Source organism: Monomorium pharaonis, chromosome 1 (genome assembly GCF_013373865.1).
Source record: "Monomorium pharaonis isolate MP-MQ-018 chromosome 1, ASM1337386v2, whole genome shotgun sequence".
Taxonomy (NCBI): domain Eukaryota; kingdom Metazoa; phylum Arthropoda; class Insecta; order Hymenoptera; family Formicidae; genus Monomorium; species Monomorium pharaonis.
Window position 1 is genome coordinate 5,835,471 of NC_050467.1, and position 20,026 is coordinate 5,855,496.

Genomic DNA, 20,026 nt, shown 5'->3' on the forward strand with positions numbered 1-20,026 from the left:
ACTATCGGTAATCGCATACGGACCGCCAACTCGGCCACTGAGCCATGCATGCACTTTCGTCTCTCCGCCGCGCGTCGTTTTAATAAAGACAGAGAATAAACAAAAAAAGATAGACAAAATGCCTATACTTTGTCACTATCTATTTTGTTTATTCTCCGACTCATTCTATCTAAACAACAACGGCGGGCGGAGAGGTAAAAACCAAGTGCAGTGCATTCGGCTCGTGACTCACGACTTTTGCGCGCTGTGTTGGAATAGACTTGTAAGTTTGCAACTGTAACTTTGTTTTAATTGTAAATTTTGTAGTTTTACGTTATATTCCTAATCTGTATTCGTAAAAAAGGATAAGCATATAAGATTATTGCAACGAGATTACAGGTAAAATTTATTAATCTTTACTTTATTTTTAAGTTAAGTAATAGTGGAAGTAGTAGTAGTAGTGCCAGAGGCGTTCATCGTAAACTAGTTATTAGTAAGAAAATACCAGAGGCGTTTATCATGAGCAAGCTATTTACAAGGAAAATACAGAGCTGATTGTATTAGACTATTTTTTATTTACTGCTGGAGGCATATGTTGGCTAATTATAACAAACTATTAAAAGCATTTGTTGTGAAAAAATGCTACTGATTATCATACAAACATAATTTTTTTAAAACACTAGAAGTTATTATGTATTATAATGTGTGTGCGCGTGAGTGTGCACGAATATATTATAATACACACAATTGAAATTCTAATATTGCATACACTGAGAAAAAAAACATGCATGCGCGAACAAGAATGCCTGGCCATATAAAGTTAACTGTGTTCCGATTTCTATATACTCTATATAGCATACGTTACATGCACTGTAAAAATCGTGGAAACCAAACGTAAAAAGGTAGGAATGTCATGCAGCGCTGCATAGTGGCTCGTGGACATTAAGGCTGCCTTTTGAATTTTATTGCCAGTATTGAAAATCTTTTAGCTTGTTCTTTTTTATTGCACTGCTGAACTAGTGCAACAAGTTAGAGTAAGGCAAACTTTTTTTTTTATTCTAACTTATCGCACTAGTGCAGCAGTACAACAGAAAAGAATAGGCCATTTAATTATGTATACTATAGATTTTTAGTGCTGGCAGTAAACTTTGAAAGTCTAAGTAGCCGTCTCAGACAAACAAGCGTGATATAGCATTTTGAGCAAACTAATGCATTGCATGTATTATTATTCATTTATTATTATGCATTTGTTGACATTATAATAAAACATATTATGAATTCAGCAACATGATTACTTATACATGCAATCAGTTAAAAACATTTAAAAAAGGAAACAGTTAATAATAATATGATACATTATATTGTTTGTGATAGAACAGCAACATGGCAACAACAAATGATTGATAACAAATTAATGCTGACACGTTGCTATCAATTTGATATTGTTAAAAATAGAATTCATATGGGTTCAATGTAACAGACATAATCTCACCTTTCCGAATTTGTCTAAATTAGTTCCTGCACGATTGTGGCAATGTAATTGCAAAATCAAGACATTTGGCTATAGCAAAGGATTTTTTGCTTGTGCCAGAGGGTTGTTCATGACTTTATCAGTCGAATTGCTAGTGACGTTATTCCCCGATAAAAAGAATATTACTAGAAGAAATAATTGTTACGAATCGGAATTAGCAACTTTGAATTGCATCTTGGAGAATTTTTACGAATCTGAGTTAGCCAATTTTTGAATTGCATCTTTATACTTTCTGTACGACTTATGCAAGTGTAAAGATAATCTAATCTCAACAATGTGTGTATAACCGTAGAATATTTTTATAGATAATTTTTATATTATGTAAAACTTACACATTACTACACTGGAAAAAAAGTTTTGTTGTTTTATGAGAAATTCTGGTTGATTCAACCTGTCCGTTTGTTCGAAAATGGACGATACAAATTTTGTAGTTGGAATTACCAGAGGATTCTGGTTAATTCCATCCTGTTTGAATCTACCAGAATTTCTTTTTAATCTTACTACATCGTTTTGTTAGGTTTACAAAACTCTACAAAAATTTCTTGTTAATCTTATTATATTGTTTTATTAGGTTAACACAATTTTTTGATTAAAAAACGAGTTCGGATAGAGTTTTTAAAATAATAACAATATATCTTGGTTTAAAGTACACTGCATATATTTTACATATATTTTACTAACCTCTAAAAATCTCTATATATCTGTCGAAATTCCATTCGCGCAGAAGAGAAGACGTTTTTTCGTCCGCCATGCCGTTGAACAGAATAATGTAAATACACGATTGTAAGATACACGAAACAAATATAAAAGCTACCTTATGGGTACCGCGTGATATTAGTATCGCATCGATACCGCGTTGGTTTGCGCGAGATTGGCATGTACCGACTTGCGCTGCGAGAACGAAGGCGCCAGCACTATCGCTATTTTTGTAAATATAACAAGAAGTTTTGTATTATTTTGTAGATTCAACAAGAAGTTTTGTAGATCCAACAAGAAAAACTTAATCAAATCCTTATAGTACAGTTAACCAAACGGTGTAGTTATAAGCTGTAAAATCTTGTTATGATAACCAGAAATTCTGTTTCGTTTATGTTCGCGCGAGAATCGAGCGAATGCGATCGATAGCGCGAGATGCCGGCACCGCTCAGTAATGAGCGCGGAGTGCTCGTTACGCGAATCCGTGAATCCGCTGGAGGACTGGGCGAGTGCACAGAGAAATAATTGACAGATTACTCAGACTTGTACTGACAAGAAAATGTATTTGTTTGATTCACACATCAATTCCACCATATAATTAACGTTGCGCAGACCCGGAGGAGCGACGGAGTAACTAGACGTGCGGAGATCTTCGTGGTGAATACGTTATCGAAATGCTGTTCGTCGGCGCGACGGAGATCTGGCCGAGCGTAAGCCGGTACGCCCCGTCGGATCGGAGATCTTGACCGAGGGCGCCGCACTGAGATCCGCGAAGCGTACGTACTCTCGCGAGCGAATCACCCGTCGATCCTCCTAATCTTTGCGTCACACATTAAACGTCACAAACAAAGCGATTAACCCGCACTAATGATCAGGCGAGTGATCAGTGTTCCTTAACGACACGTCGAACGGCGAGCCGCACGATCGAGAAAAAACGAGAGCGAAAGTTTGAGAGGCGAGAGCGTTTGCAGAAAACATTCTGAACGTCGCTCAGCAAGCGATCGCTCCAAAGACTCTCCCTCATAACAGGAGGGAGTGTAGCATGTAGGAAATACATGCAGCATCCCACGATCACGACTCGATCATGCAGCGCCGACGCGTCCGCGGAGCTCGAGCATCACGGCTCGCAACAATCGAAATATTGGTATACGATCGCACTCCACTGGCACGACGCTTTACCAACGATAAACAAAAGATGATGGAAATCATATGTTGTAGAACTCGAATATTCTCCCCGAATCTCGAATTCCAAACATACCGGCCGCCTTGAAACGCACGTTTCAAAATGATGCTTAATTATTCGCTCCGCAATACAATACAGATTCAAATTCGAGACGAACATAACATATTGAACAGAAGAAAGCGAAGTTGAACAAACGAATCTTAATAGTAATACGAACAGAGAATATACAGTAGCGGCGCAGCTTAAACTAAAACTAAACACTGCCAACGGTGCAATCGTCATTGCTCGGCGTCACATTCTCGATCGGTAGAAGGCATAGCTTCGTAATCGGACGCTTATACTCCGAAGTCGCGGTTCTCACGGTCACGACGCGCACTAAACCGTCGGGGCCAGGGTGAATTTGCGTGACCCGTCCGAGTTCCCATTTACACGGGGGCAACGTCGCATTGCGTAAGAGAATCATTTGTCCGATTTTTATATTTGCTTGGACCTTTCGCCATTTGCCTCGCTGCTGCAGAGTGTTGAGGTAATCGCTTGTCCATACCCTCCAGAAACGCTCGGTTATGTGACGAACGAGCTGCCATCGAGACAATCGATTTTCCCTCAGATGCAACAGCGAAGGTTCAGGCGGGACGGTCAGAGCGGAGCCTATTAGAAAATGCCCCGGAGTGAGGATCTCATAATCGTCGTAGGAATCGGACAATGGAGCGACTGGACGCGAGTTCAGACATGCCTCGATTTTACATAAAAGAGTGGTGAACTCTTCGAAGGAGAGAGTGTGTTCACCTAAAATGCGACGCAGATGGTGCTTCACGCTGCGGACGCCCGCTTCCCACATTCCGCCGAAATGCGGTGCAGACGGAGGAATGAAGTGCCAGGAAACACCATCAGTCGCGATTTTATTTTGAAAATTGGGGTCGCGCATAGCAGATTGATAAGCGGATCGAAGCTCTCTCTCAGCGCCCACGAATGTCGTTCCATTGTCCGAGTACATATCAGACGGGAGACCACGGCGAGAACAGAATCGCAAATATGCATTGAGAAATGCCGGAGTCGAGTAATCCCCGACCAACTCTAAATGGATAGCTCGCGTGGCCAAACAGATAAATAAAGCGATATAAGCTTTTCTCGCCGTTATACCGCGACCGGTTGCCGAACGCACTTTGATCGGCCCGGCATAATCAACGCCACAGTGAGAAAAGGGACGAGAAGGTACCGAGACGCGCATGGGGGGAAGGTCTCCCATTAGCTGCACGGGAATCGCGGCCCGCTCCCGACAGCATACGATACATTTATGGATTACAGCCTTGACCAGACTTCGAGCGCGAATGATCCAGAAATCATGGCGGAGGGTGCTCAGAGTGAGCTGCAAGCCCCCGTGTAAAACCCGCGAATGAGCTTGCAGGACGATGAGATGCACCAGATGGTGAGATGCGAGTAACACGGGATGTTTCACAGTATATGGGAGCGGAGCCTGGCGAAGACGGCCCCCCACGCGGAGCACCCCGTCACGATCGAGGAAAGGCCGCAGAGCGGTTAATTTATTTTTTGGAGAGATTTGATTCCCTTTACTTAACGAGCTAATCTCATCTGAAAAAAGTTCGGCTTGTATGCATTTGAGCCAAAATGTCTTGGCTGAGCGGAATTCGAGGCAGGAAAGAGATTTATTCGGAGAGGAGAGGGGAGGCGGATCGACATTAGAGCGTCGACAAGCCTTTAGAAATCTGAAGAGATATGCCGTAATGCGAACCAATCGTGGCCATGACGAGTATCGAGTAGCAAGATCCCAGCTAGCAGACGTTTCAGAATGTAAAGCAACAATTCTTTCCTCAATACCAGCATCCATGGTCTGGGAGGTAGGCTCGGAAGGCCAGTCCTCTCTTGGAGCTCGTAACCAGGAAGGTCCTTGCCACCACAGGTCATGACGGATCAGTTCGTCACCGGGCAGCCCTCGCGACGCACAGTCCGCGGGGTTATCCGAAGTCGGCACGTGATGCCACTCGGCATCAGGCAGCTGACTTTGAATCGCGTTTACTCGGTTGGCGACAAACGTTTTCCAACGCGATGGATGAGCGCGTACCCACGTCAACACGATCGTTGAGTCCGTCCAACAAACGCATGGAACGGATGGCATCGCGAGAGACTTTAACACGAAGGTCATGAGGCGAGTGAGAAGTAACGCCGCGGACAGCTCAAGGCGAGGGACGGTGAGGGGGGCAAGGGGAGCTACCTTTGATTTGCCGGCAAGCAATGAGATGGTGACGCTCCCATAATCGGAAATAACCCTCAAATACACGGAAGCCGCGTAAGCGAGGGTGGATGCATCGGCAAAACCGTGTAATTCGACATATGAGATGTTCGAATGAACGCCCGTCCACCGGGATAGTTGAAGGTCGTTTAGGAAAGAAAGTTTGGAGTAGATTGATATCCATTTGCTGAGAAGAGGCTCAGGAATGTCCTCATCCCAGGTTATGTGTAGGCGCCATAGCTGTTGCATATATATTTTAGCCGAAATTGTAGCCGGAGTAACCCAGCCTAATGGATCGTAAAGTTTTGCAATGGTTGAAAGAATTGACCGTTTGCTTCGAGGGATGACCGTAAGGAGAGATACCTTTACTTGAAAAATATCGCGAACCGGGTTCCAGACAATGCCAAGAACTTTGACTCTGTCGTCGGCTGCGATCTGTTTGTTACACGCCAAGCCGTGATCCGACGGATCAATGTCGTCAAGCAATTCCTGGGAATTGCTGGCCCATTTGCGCAACTCGAATTTGCCGGAACGCAGTAGACCGACAAGATGATCGCGAGATTGCCGAACGAACTCAATATCGTCACCGCCGAACAGGACGTCGTCGACATAGATTTGACCACGCAGGATCGGGATTGCGAGCGGAAATCGCTGTCCGTCGTCGTCGATTAATTTTTGAAGCACGCGAAGCGCGAGAAAAGGAGCGCACGTCATTCCGTAGGTGACGGTAAGCAGCTGATACTCGACAGGCTCGTTCTGTTCTCCTTTCCAGATAACACGCTGGTAGTCAACATCTCGTTGGTCGACCAAGATTTGTCGATACATTTTTGCGATATCAGCCGTGCAAACAAATTTGAAATGACGCCATTGTAATAATATAGTGGGTAGATCCGCCTGCAGTTTCGGACCAGCGAGTAAGTGATCGTTTAATGACGATCCGTTTGACGTGACACACGACGCGTTGAACACGACGCGCAGGCGCGTTGTAGCGCTATCCTCCCGAATGACTGGATGATGAGGGATGTGAACGTGCTGCTGAAGTGAGTCGAGAGGGGGTAACGCCCGTCGCATATGGCCGAGCTGTTCGTACTCACGCATGAATTTATCGTATTCCTTTTCTAATTCCGGGTGCAAACGAAAACGACGTAGCAATGTATTGTACAGACGTTCGGCAGAGCGCCGTGAACTACCGATTTCAATGGGAGGATCTCTTTTAAAAGGCAACCGAACGATATATCGGCCGTCCTGTTGACGTGAATGCGTGGCGCGAAAGTGAGACTCGCAAATATCTTCCTGTGGCGTTAGCGATGGGGATCGAGGAACTTCCTCGATCTCCCAGAATCGTTTAATCTCGCCGGCGAGAGAATCTAAAGAGGAGCAATGATGAACGGTTAGATGAGCGGAATTTCGCGAATTCGCAGAGAAATAGTCGGTATATCGCGACGCGACAGACGTTGTTTCGAGAGGCCCGGAAATAATCCAGCCAAAAATAGAGTTTTGCGCAAACGGCTGGCCAGTTTTCCCCTTGCGAACGCCCGCCTGAATGATATCGCCATAAAGATCGGCGCCGATAATGATTTGAATCGGATCGGAGCTTGTTGGCTTCGAATCAGCCCATGACAGATCAGCGAGGTGCGCCAGACAATACGGTTCAGACACACGTTTCGGAGCGTAAGACGTTAGCGAGGGGAGAATGAGTGCCGTCGTTTCGAGAGCCGGAGTATTAGAGACGCGAGGAGATATAATAACAGAGGCGGCATGTTGAACCGTACCAACGCGAGTTCCGCCGACGGCAGAAATCGAGACCGGCATTCGAATGCGCTTCGCGCGCAACAGTTGCGCTACGTTCTCGGATATGAACGTGGCTTCAGAGCCCTGGTCGAGCAAGGCCCTTACCGTCGCAGATCGACCGGAAGCAACTTTGAGGTTGACCCAAGCGGTAGCTAAAAGCACCTGAGCGGTCATGCCCGGTTTCGCGGAGGTGAGCAAAGAATTAATTTCATCCGCGTGCTCGACGGATGGAGATGCTTGCGCCGTTTGCGACGTAACTGTTGCTGGACCAGAGCTCGTTTCAGATTCGATATGTAACGTCGTATGATGTTTTTTGTCACATAACCGACAACTGTACTTGCTAGGACATTCCGACGCAGAGTGGCGAGTGCTTAGACAATTGAAACAACGCTTAAACCGCTTTACGAGTTCGCGACGCTGACAAGCATTTTTTGCGGTAAACTGTGGACAGGCATTTATGAAATGACGAGACTTGCACAACGGACAAGTCAACGTAGCGCTGTCGGATGCCGTCGCAACATGAACGCGCGCCGACGATGCAGATTTTGTTGTTGCTTTCGAGTTAGGATTTTGTTGACACTCCTCTAAAGCGCGAATGCGAGAGTCGAGGAATCGACTTAATACCTCGAATGTAGATGGTGAAGCTGCTTGATTCGTGTGAAGCGTCCATGCTTTCCGTGTGTTCGAATCCAATTTTTTTGACGTTAAGTACACAAGAAAGTCATCCCACAACTCACTCGGGGTTCGGTCTAATTTTTGTAACGAAGAGATGGCGATGTTGACCTTGTCACATAAGAGCTGTAGTTCTGTTGCGGATTCCCGAGTTACAGGGGGTAAATCGAGTAGCGCGGATAGATGGAACGAAAGGAGTCGTCGCTTACTTTCGTATCGTCCCGACAGCGTTCGCCACGCAATCTTGAAATTGTTCGCAGTTATGGCTAGACTCGCGATAGATTCCCTTGCGCGGCCTTTTAATGCTGACGCGAGAAAATGCATGCGACTAAAATCCGTTAAATCTTTATTTTGAATAATGAGGGAAGTGAAGCGATCGCGAAACGTTTCCCAGTCGGCGTAGTTTCCGTCGAAGGGCGGCATATCAATAGACGGCAGATGCATCAACGAAAGAGAGGATGCGTCATGAATCGAATGGACAGTTTCATTCGACTGATTGTGTTGACTCACGACAGGTTCGAGATCCTCCAAGCAGTCCATCATGTAATCCAGGGTGGCATTGTACACTTCTTCAGTTTTATCAAATTGAGTCTTGGAGAAGTAGTCCAGTGTTGCCTGAGTGGGAACCGGAATCACCTGCGTTAAGGTGACGTGACCATCCTGGTAAGCGCGCCAGAGATCCTTGAGAGAAGCGGCCCGTGACCGAATCTTCGCCGGCGTTAGATTATTGCGGCCAATCTTTTTGAAGTTTTCCAATGCCCGCTCAATTGAATGCTGTCGCATCAGTTGACCTGATAAGGCTTCTGACATGATGAAATTGATGATCAAGTCCCTGAAGTAATGTGTTATCCTCCACCAACACTCGCGATCCGGCTCGAAGGACCAAAACTATGTTCGCGCGAGAATCGAGCGAATGCGATCGATAGCGCGAGATGCCGGCACCGCTCAGTAATGAGCGCGGAGTGCTCGTTACGCGAATCCGTGAATCCGCTGGAGGACTGGGCGAGTGCACAGAGAAATAATTGACAGATTACTCAGACTTGTACTGACAAGAAAATGTATTTGTTTGATTCACACATCAATTCCACCATATAATTAACGTTGCGCAGACCCGGAGGAGCGACGGAGTAACTAGACGTGCGGAGATCTTCGTGGTGAATACGTTATCGAAATGCTGTTCGTCGGCGCGACGGAGATCTGGCCGAGCGTAAGCCGGTACGCCCCGTCGGATCGGAGATCTTGACCGAGGGCGCCGCACTGAGATCCGCGAAGCGTACGTACTCTCGCGAGCGAATCACCCGTCGATCCTCCTAATCTTTGCGTCACACATTAAACGTCACAAACAAAGCGATTAACCCGCACTAATGATCAGGCGAGTGATCAGTGTTCCTTAACGACACGTCGAACGGCGAGCCGCACGATCGAGAAAAAACGAGAGCGAAAGTTTGAGAGGCGAGAGCGTTTGCAGAAAACATTCTGAACGTCGCTCAGCAAGCGATCGCTCCAAAGACTCTCCCTCATAACAGGAGGGAGTGTAGCATGTAGGAAATACATGCAGCATCCCACGATCACGACTCGATCATGCAGCGCCGACGCGTCCGCGGAGCTCGAGCATCACGGCTCGCAACAATCGAAATATTGGTATACGATCGCACTCCACTGGCACGACGCTTTACCAACGATAAACAAAAGATGATGGAAATCATATGTTGTAGAACTCGAATATTCTCCCCGAATCTCGAATTCCAAACAGTTTAATAAGAATACGCTCAACCAGAACCGTTTTATTATTATAATAAAACCATTTTTCTCAGTGTATATGACAAATATAGATCACATGTTGCCATGCATAAATTTTACGAAAAAAAGATATTAACAAACACGCTCAATGAAAACAGGTAAGTGGATTTCATGTTGCATCCACGTGGCCTATATCGACATGACATTCATATGAATGTAATTAAATATTTTTTATATTTTTTATATTTAATATTTTTAAATTATACAGTATTTAATATTTATTTAATGTTTTAATTTAATTTCAATACAATTTTCAATGAATAAAACATTATAGAAATATAAAAATATACTTATTAAATATTAGAAAAATGATATAATTACGCGTAAGGTTTCTGAAATATTAAAATAATATTTTATTAATCTTTTACAATATTAAATAAAAAATTATATTGTAAGTTTAATGGGATATACTAATAATATACTCATTGTCAATAACATATGTAAGATTGTAACGTACCTGTAATCTTATTGTAATATTTGGTATTGTTCGATATAGTTTATATAATAATAAAAGTTAACTATATTAGTTAAATATTAAAATAATGTTATTACTTTTTAAACTTTTAAATATGCATAAAAAAATATACATATAACTATGCATTTAGATAAAATAATTTAAATTTTTTGAGATTGTGTAATAACGTGTAGTAATAAAATAATTTATAAAGATAGACGGTAAAATATATTGATAACGTGAGTCTCTTCTGCATATATTACGCGATTTATCTCTTTACAATTGTAAAGTGCTTTCTAGATCTTTCTCCAGAAAGTTATTTCCTCCCAACAAAGATACCTCTACTCCACGATTTTAATAGTAATTTTTTTCTAAAGAGATATTTGTGTACAGCAGCTTCTTCTGACTTTACGTTATTTATCTGTCCATGATAAAACTCACAAATTATCTTAAGTTTCAATGATTTTCAGTGACTTTTCAATAACTTGTCAGTGATCACTTGGCAATCGTGAGAAGTATTTAATAAAGGTCATTATATAATTTATGTGTAAAAATGTGTGAACCAAACTCAACTACTAATAAAAATAAGGTATACTAATTCTAATTATTTCAAATATAATGAAACTTCGTAATGTCATTATTATACTATTTTTCCTATTTATAAATTCCTGCTATTTCTAATTATAACATTACTATTTATTTTATATTCATACTTTCTACTTTTAATATTTACATTTAAAAAATTAAAAATATATATACGTTCAATAGAAATTGGAAATAATAGAAGATAAGCACTAGTTCATCATAATACTAATATACTACTGTAATAAAAAAATAAGGTAAATTTTTTATTTAAACTTCGCGGTACTATAGAATCATAAAATTATTTTTTTGTGGGTTGGTAGTACTATCTTTGACATCTATGCAGAGTTTGATGTCAATATATTCAATTGCTGCAGAGCTACACATGTTTTTGTAAATATATAAAAGTGAGTTTTTTTATTTTTACTATGTCTGATTTTGTTGAGCAAAGAATTTGCATTAAATTTTGTTTCCGGGTCGTATGCATAAATCCAAGTCTCATCTCCCGTAATGATGCGTTTCATGACGTCCTGGTAGTCAGAAATCATTGTTTCACATATGTCAACGCGACGCTTTTTTTCTAAAAAATTGAGTGTTTTTGGAACCAATTGATATTTGACGCGTTTGAGGCACAAAATATTTTTTTAAATGGTTTGTGTTGATCTAAATGAAATGCCCGCAGCATCAGCAAGATCTCTAATTGTCAATCGACGATTTTCGAGCACCAAATCTTTCATTTTCTTGACGTGGCTTTCATCGGTAGATATTGATGGTCGTCCGGGGCGCTGTTCGTCTTGAACTCGTTCTCGGCCTTCTTTCAAGTCTTTGTACCATTTGTAAACATTTTTTTGCGACATAGCTTTATCACCAAAGGCCTCCTGCAACATCCTCAACGTTTCCGCGGTAGAATATTTATTCCGCAAACAAAAGGCCGACGCCAACAATGGACCCATTTTTTTGCCAGTAAAATTTGCATGCAAATTTGGTATGGAATAAAAGATCTCATCGTCCTGATTACAACGATGTATATCATTAGTGATACTGGCTTGTCGTTCCAGAGAAAATGGACCTTTTGTGTTCCAAGTCCGACAAGTGGCGCTACGACAAAGACAGCAATTTCGGTTCACTAAATGGATTATAATTTGTTCCAGCCATAGACATAGTAAGTATAGACCGGGCATCCACTGTATAAGCGTTGATGCATACGAAAAGAAAGAGCAAAAATATAAGAAGACCTTCTTTCTCTTTTTAATGCCGGAGAAGTGGGGAGCACTTTTCCTCATCTCCTCGCGTCGATTGATAAGGAGAATCTTACTATGTTTATGGTTCTAGCAGTCATATTTGATATGTTATATGCTCAAAAATGAATATTCAACTTTTTGGGGCCCTAGGGGCGGGTTTCTAGATCAAACTGCAATATAGTTCAAGCTGTAAAAAACTTTTAAAAAATCTATTGGACACCGGATCAATTGTAATCAGAAACAGTTGCAATTACATTTGGACGCAAAAAAAAACATTTATTTGATATTTATTTATTTAACATTTATTTTTTTTACCCCATCCCATCAATACAGTTATTATTTTTACAAAAAGTCCATTTTTTCTGGAACGACAAGCCGGTACCACTAATGATATACATCGTTGTAATGAGGACGATGAGATCTTTCATTCCATACCAAGTTTCCATGCAAATTTTACTGGCAAAAAAATAAATCCATGGCCCATAGCTTTGTTGGTGTCAGCCTTTAATGCAAATTTTTTGCTCAACAAAATCAGATCAGACATAGTAAAAATCGAAAAACTCACTTTTGTATACAAAAACACTTTTGTTTACAAACACACGTGTAGCTCTACAGCAATTGAATATATTGACATGAAATTCTGCATAGATGTCAAAGATAGTACTACTAATCTACAAAAAAATAATTTTATGATTTTATAGTATTCGCAAAGTTTATATGAAAAATTCATCTTATTTTTTTATCACAGTAGTAAATTTAAACTTGAAAAATATGTAATAAAAATGTCTTAAATTTAACGTGTTCTCAATATAAAAACAGGACTTACCGTAGAATAAGATTAATTTAATAACAATAATTTTAACACCCACATAAGGGTAGAAGTAATAAGCAAAATTATAAAACTAAATTACAAAACTACAGCAATACAAACTAAAAAAATATTATCATTTTTGGTAATAAGATTTTTATCAAAAAATTGTTTAAATATGGAAAATACAGTAATTATACTAGTTTAAAAATGGATAAATCTTATTTAAGAAATAACTTCCGTTTGACTTATATACAATAATTGTCCGATATACTTGTTGTTATGACATATGTCAATATTATAATTTGCATTTTATTTATATGTTCCGTACTTTATAGTTTTAAAAAGTTTTAAATTATTTAAACTATTATTATTATGTCTTACTAATAATTACCTAACGAATTATTTTATAATAAAGGTCCAAGCAAAATTTAAAAACATCAATGATAATATCTTATTAGGACCAGAATATCCAATACATAAAGAATCTGTCAACATTGCTGAAACGATTTTAAAAATCTTAAAAAGCAAGCCTGATTTTATCGGCCAGGTATATTAAAAATAAACAATATCTTTTAATATATAATTTGATATTTTTTAATTCTTTTATTGCATTATATAACTATCATAAATGATCAACATATGTGTGAGTCTACAGATAGATGCTCTTACGGATAAAAAAAACACATATGCCGAAATGAGTGAACGTAGTATTAAATGTGCACTTTGGCTGAAAAAACAAGGCGTGAAAGCAGGTGACATAATTGGTCTATGTACTGATAATAATTTAGGTGCGATTATGGTATTGTTGGGCGTTATATATCTAAACGGAAAATGCAATACGTGGGATCATGAACTGTCCTTAAGTATGTAATACCGCTTATTCTTGTTAATTTGTTATTATTAATGTTATAATAACTATACCCTAAAGAATAACATTTTATGAGAGTATATGTATTGAATTATGCTTATTTTATACTTAAATTAAAACTTACACATAATATTGTAAAATACATACTGTGAAATGTATTTTATGTAATTGTTTTAATCACGAAGTTTACAGTTTATAAAGAAGAATGCAATTTAAGAAATTAAACAAGAAATTGATATAGCATAACTTTTAAATATTTTTTAGTCACAATTATTTATTTGTATTTCAGCAACGGCACGATACTTTCTCTCTCTAACATCACCAACCATCATTTTTACGATCCCATTATCAGCCGCGAATCTAACAGAAGCAGCAAAGGAACTAAAAATGGATGTAAAAATAGTGGTTCTTGGCAATCTAGATGGATATGAATCATTAGATGATATTTTAAAAGGACATGATAGTCGCGAGATTGCCGAATTTAACTGTACTCCAATCAGCAATCCGGATGAAGTTTGTCTTATTATTCATTCTTCAGGTACTACGGGTATGCCAAAGGCTACTGAGATATCGCATTTTTCGATGCACAATCGTCTGTTTGTTGCAAGATTTACTAAAATGAACGGACACATTTGCTTATTTACACCAACACTACGTTGGCACTATGGCGTTTTGCTCGCTTTTAGAGCTATTCTGGCATATTCTACCAGAATTGTTGTGCCTGACTATGACACAGACGACGTTGATGATGCATGTAGTAAATATTGCAGTTTTATCGAGAAATATCGGGTAAGTAAAAAGAATTTTCAAGTAAAGTTTTAAGTATTTAATTTGGAAGGAAATAGAGTCGTAGAATTTGATTTTAATAATTAATGGAGTATGTGATATTGTGTTTTTCAGTTACTTTTTATACAATAACATTGTTAATAATTAATATTTTAAACTGAAAAATTGACGTTTACCATATGTTGTTCAATTAATTCTAGACAACAGTCTCAAAATTATAAGATATCTAAATAAAATGTTATTAATTAAAAATGTTTCTTAAAAAAATGTGTCAACATCGTATAAAAGATCTAACAAACAAGAGTGAAAACGTGGTCATTCAATTAAAAATTGATTTTTAAAATATAGTTTTATTAAAACTATATTTAATAAAATAAGAAGAAAATATTGCAGAATATATGAAACTATACGTAATCACACTAATCTCTTCAATACACATTTAGGCAGCAATGAAAATTGTATTATAATACATGTATGTATTTGTAAATTACGAATAAACGATAGAATACAATTAATTTATTAAATAACTTTTGATATAATAACTTTTAATAAGGGTACGTCTTAGAACTGTTAAGACATTAGCACGCTTAGGGAACTAATACATTAGCAAATATCCATGCTATTGTTTAACTTTGTATAACTCGAAAGATTTGTAGTCGAATAAAACGTTAAACACAAAGTATTCAAGTGTATCTTTATTCGTATAAAAATAGACCCAAATTTCTAAAAAATTAAAAAAATATGTACAATTTAATGTTAAAATATTGTATATTAAAAACAAAACTTAAAATGCTTAAAAAATCCCTTGTAACAAATATTCGTTGTTCTAATATTAACACTGCATAACTGCCGGCTACTAAGGCTGTGTTCTGATATTCACTGCCAGTACTGAAAATCTTCAGTGACGTAAACTACATATTTCAGTACTGGCAGTAAATATCGGAATGCAGTCTTAATAAATCCATAAGTAATTACTAGAATTCTTCATCTGATAACAAGTGATTACAAATGATCATATAAAACATCTGATTACAAATGATCATAATATCTATAAAAACCGTAACACTATCTTCTCTATTATATTTGACTTGGTAACTTTTAGGTAACGTTTTTCGCTGTCGATCCATTCATTCTAATCCAGTTAATAAAAACAGATGTGTTAGAAAAATATCGATTACCGACATTAAAAGTTATTATTAGCACCGGTGCTTTCTTCTCGAAGCAACAGCAAGAAACATTGACAAAAAAAATTCCACATGTTTTAATTTTTAACTGTTATGGTAAGTTATCAAATTAAATTTAAGAAAAGTTACTGATTAATTTCTTTTTGAATAAATTTTTTTATCTTTAAATTAGTCATACTAAAATTTATATTTAAATAGTTCTTTAGAAGATATTTAATTAGTTCTGTAATTACTTTATGTTCCATAATTAATTGTAATAATTAATTAAATAATAGATGTTAATATTTTAAGCATGCATGTGCAATAATAAATATGTTAAATTTTTTTAAAAAGTTTAAGAAAACAAAATTTTCTGCTTAAATTTTTATTAAAATATATAATCAGACATGTTTTAATTTATTCGTTAATTAAAATATTAATTTTATGTTATATTCTTAGTGATATTATATAATATTGTTAATGCTTTGTGCAAGGATCCACCGATTCAGGAGGTGCAATTGTTAACCAAAATAAATATAGTAAACCGGGATCTGTTGGTTTTCCTACGTATAATGTCCAAATAAAAATAACAGATACAAAAACTGAAAGTGTCTTGGGGGTTAACAAAATTGGAGAAATACGTGTTAAAGCACCTTTCGTAATGATTGGTTACTATAAGAATCCTGAAGCAACTAAAAAAACTTTCGATTCAGACGGTACACAACTTAGATACTCCACGAAATTTTTAATTAGCAATGTTAACATTTAAATGAGCAAAACTGCAACAGAGACATAATAAATGAAACGTTTCAGGTTGGTTATGCACCGGCGATTTGGGATACTATGACAATGATGGAGAACTCTTCGTTGTTGGTCGAATATCAGATTTCATTCTTTTTAGATCAATTAATGTTTTGCCCACGGAAATTGAAACTGTTTTAGAGAATCATCCCGCGGTATTCGAAGTGGCGGTAATAGGAATGCCTCATGAAGTCGATGGAGAACGTCCTATGGCTGTTGTTTCTGTGGTGCCAGGTAAAACGGTAAGTATCACGATCAATGTTTAATTGCATCAAATATAAAACACGTAATACAATAACTTTTTATTAGATTTATGTAACAGTATATTTATTTATTAAATAATCCGTTTTACAGGTAACAGAACAAGAACTTATCGAGTTAGTGGAAAAAAGTTTGCCCGATTATTGCAGACTCCGGGCTGGTGTCAAGTTTGTGGATGAACTTCCGCATACACTTACCGGCAAAATCGTAAAGAGACAGTTACAAAGTATGTTTACGAATTATTAGAAATTGTCCTGAATTATATTATTAAAATACTATAAATGTAAGTACGTAAATCATACGTACGTAAATGATAAACGCAAAAAATGATGACAAAAAAATAAAAAAGGCAACGTTCCATTTAAACATTTTTCTATGTTCTACGCTAAGACTAATCTATCCCGTACAATCTCGTTCGTTTTTTTACCACGAAAAAAGCACCTTTTTATTTTTAACGTTTACACTTAATCGAACATGATATCCATACAGCAAAATATATGAGATGTAATCAGATCTTTGTGTTCTCAATTTTAAATCAATTTCGAGATATTTTATTATCAGATATTCATAGAATTCTGCAGGATCATCATTACTTGCATCATTACTTGATCACGTATTGTCTGTAAAAAAATCTCTGGTATATTTGTATATAATATGATCGATATGACAGATAAACTTTTTATTTTATTTACATACATTTTTTGTTTGTTTTGAGATATATTTCGTAGCCAGTAAGATAATTTATATAACATATCTTAAAATAAATTTTAGACTATTTTTATTACACGAATTAAAGTTAAAATTATACAATAAAAATCAAATATCATATTTAAGAAATTATCAATACTTTTTATTATCTTAGATATATCTCAGAAACAATCTTAAGATATCTTGACCGTGTCTTGCAACAGTTATTTTCAATACAGGTATTTTCAAGATATATTTTATGATATATTTTTCTGTGAGGGCGCCTCACTGAGGATAGTTTTCTACACATAATACTTTCTTGGAACATATAGGCCAGCAAATGGTTAAATTTTTAACTGTTTTTTTTAAATATTTATACTTATTATTCTCTATCTAACAAAGTTGGATTTTCCAATTCATCGCGCATTAAAATTGCCCAAAATTACATTACAGTTAAATAATTTTTATTTGGTGTTTGTTAAGTGACACTGATTTATCATATCATCAGAATTTTTTAACTGATGAATATATGTCTGATAAGATATATGTATTTACGTTTTTGAAAGGCTGTTTATTCAAGATGTATTCTAAAATATCGATAACTTAATTTACTTATTTTTACAACTTAAACATTTAGAATTATATTTTGTTAGAATAGAGCTTTCTTTATTTTCTCGTTCTTCAAAATTTGTGGAAATGTTGCATAAAGAGCATTATCATAAATTGTTATGTGAAAAAACTAAGTGTGTGCATTCTTCGAAAAATGATTATTATGTATCTAATTTATAGAAATAAAACCTTAGTATCTTTAATTAAAGAGAAAAATAAAATTCAAAATTACAATCCTCTTTTAAAAAAATAATTATATTAAAAAATTGCGCTAATTAAAACACAATTTGTACATATTACCTAATAGTCCTAGTATAGTCCCAGTATTTCTCAAATTATTGCAGAAATATTTTCTTGAATTCAGAAATAATTTTATTTTATTTGCAATATTAGTAACTTTTTGTTTCAATCCATGTGTCAAAAGTACTTAATAAAAAAACTAGATGTTATTAGCAAATTTAAAACATAAACAATTATATTATTTTAATTTTACTGTTCTATAAGGATTTTGTATGTTATTAGATATTATTTAGGTCAGTTATTTCATAATTAAAATGAAAGATAAGTGTGATATCATGTAATTTGTTGCATAATGTGATATGGTATCGAAAAGATGATACAATACGATATCATACATTCTATAATTTAAGTCTTCTTTGAACAATAAGATACTATAGTAAATAGGTAAATAGTAAAATATGAATATATAATTGGTAATTAATACTAGCTTATTTTGAAGAATTGAAATTAACTCAATTTGAGATAAAGACCAAAGTTCACTCAAAACAAACGGCAGAAAGAGATTGAAACAAATTATTCTCAAGAAACAAATGTAAAAATATAATTCCGTAAGACAAATTGAATATTAATATTGAAACGTTTATGAGAGAAGTGGAGCAGTTGTGTAAGGCCTAAGTATATTAGGTCTGAAAATGAATTAAACAAAGAGTTTAAATTTTAATCGCCTAAATATTTTGGTCACACAAATAAACAAATAAATTTTTCATAGAAACTATGCTTTATGAATGATGGTAAGTGATAATAAATTTTACACAACTCCAAGCATGCGAAACCAGCTCTTACATTATTTTACAAAATTATTACTTTTTATATTTTTAGCATTCTTTGCAACTAAATATTTACGAAGACATAAAATAACGGTTTCTTAGCTTAAGTTATTATTAAATTTTTGCCTGTTTTTAACGGTTTTTTTGTTACTCTTTTTTGAGTGTTATTACGACAAAAATATTATACAAAAATAATACTATGTTTGGAACTCTACAAGTAGTGATCTATGCGTTTGTAATTTAACATGTATAATATAATAATGCAAGAAAAATGATGATATAAAATTTACTATTGCTTATGCAAACCTCTTTTGCTTTTATCATCACCTTGACAGTTGTTTCCTCTATATTATTCAGAATCTAATTGGATACTATGCTTAAATCATAATAAAATCACTTTAACACGTCGTCCAAGACGAAATGGATCAGATAATAAACCGATTTTGTCGAGTTATTTAAATGTGATGTATATGTCACTGACCGACGAAGTCTTCTTGGTTCGATCTGCTGCAACATGTTTCAAATACAATGTGAAATATAATTGTCTTAAATAGTGAATAGTATAATAAATGATTACTTTTAAATATAACACGTTAATTATAATATTGCATGGAAAAATATAAAGCACAAGTTATTTTATAAAATAAGAAATTTGATAGAATTTAGAATAACTTAAGTTAATTAAATAATTATTCAGAAATATTTTATGAACTATTGTATATACAAAAATTTTAAAAGTTTTTATCAAAACGTATTATTTTAGAATACGTCATAAGTACAATGTTAATTTTATTGC

The 20,026-nt window shown here is 36.3% G+C and overlaps 2 protein-coding genes across 5 annotated transcripts; one reads left to right on the forward strand and one right to left on the reverse strand.

Moving 5' to 3' along the window:
* Positions 1-185: 185 nt before the first annotated feature.
* Positions 186-17,233, forward strand: LOC105828536 (4-coumarate--CoA ligase 1). 4 transcript variants are annotated; one of them, XM_036284017.1, is made up of 9 exons: positions 186-262; positions 10,825-10,943; positions 13,404-13,535; positions 13,644-13,851; positions 14,146-14,645; positions 15,745-15,922; positions 16,300-16,521; positions 16,619-16,848; positions 16,961-17,233. In XM_036284017.1, the coding sequence occupies exons 2-9, from the start codon at positions 10,908-10,910 to the stop codon at positions 17,111-17,113; spliced, it is 1,659 nt and encodes a 552-aa protein (XP_036139910.1). In that variant the 5' UTR covers positions 186-262; positions 10,825-10,907; the 3' UTR covers positions 17,114-17,233. The 4 variants fall into 4 exon arrangements, with proteins under 4 accessions (XP_036139910.1, XP_036139913.1, XP_036139921.1 ...); XM_036284020.1 differs by lacking the exon at positions 186-262 and adding an exon at positions 299-378; XM_036284028.1 differs by lacking the exon at positions 186-262 and adding an exon at positions 9,857-9,998.
* On the reverse strand, positions 3,643-8,910 carry LOC118644815. The gene has a single exon (XM_036284431.1). The coding sequence runs from the start codon at positions 8,908-8,910 to the stop codon at positions 3,643-3,645; it is 5,268 nt and encodes a 1,755-aa protein (XP_036140324.1).
* Positions 17,234-20,026: the final 2,793 nt, after the last annotated feature.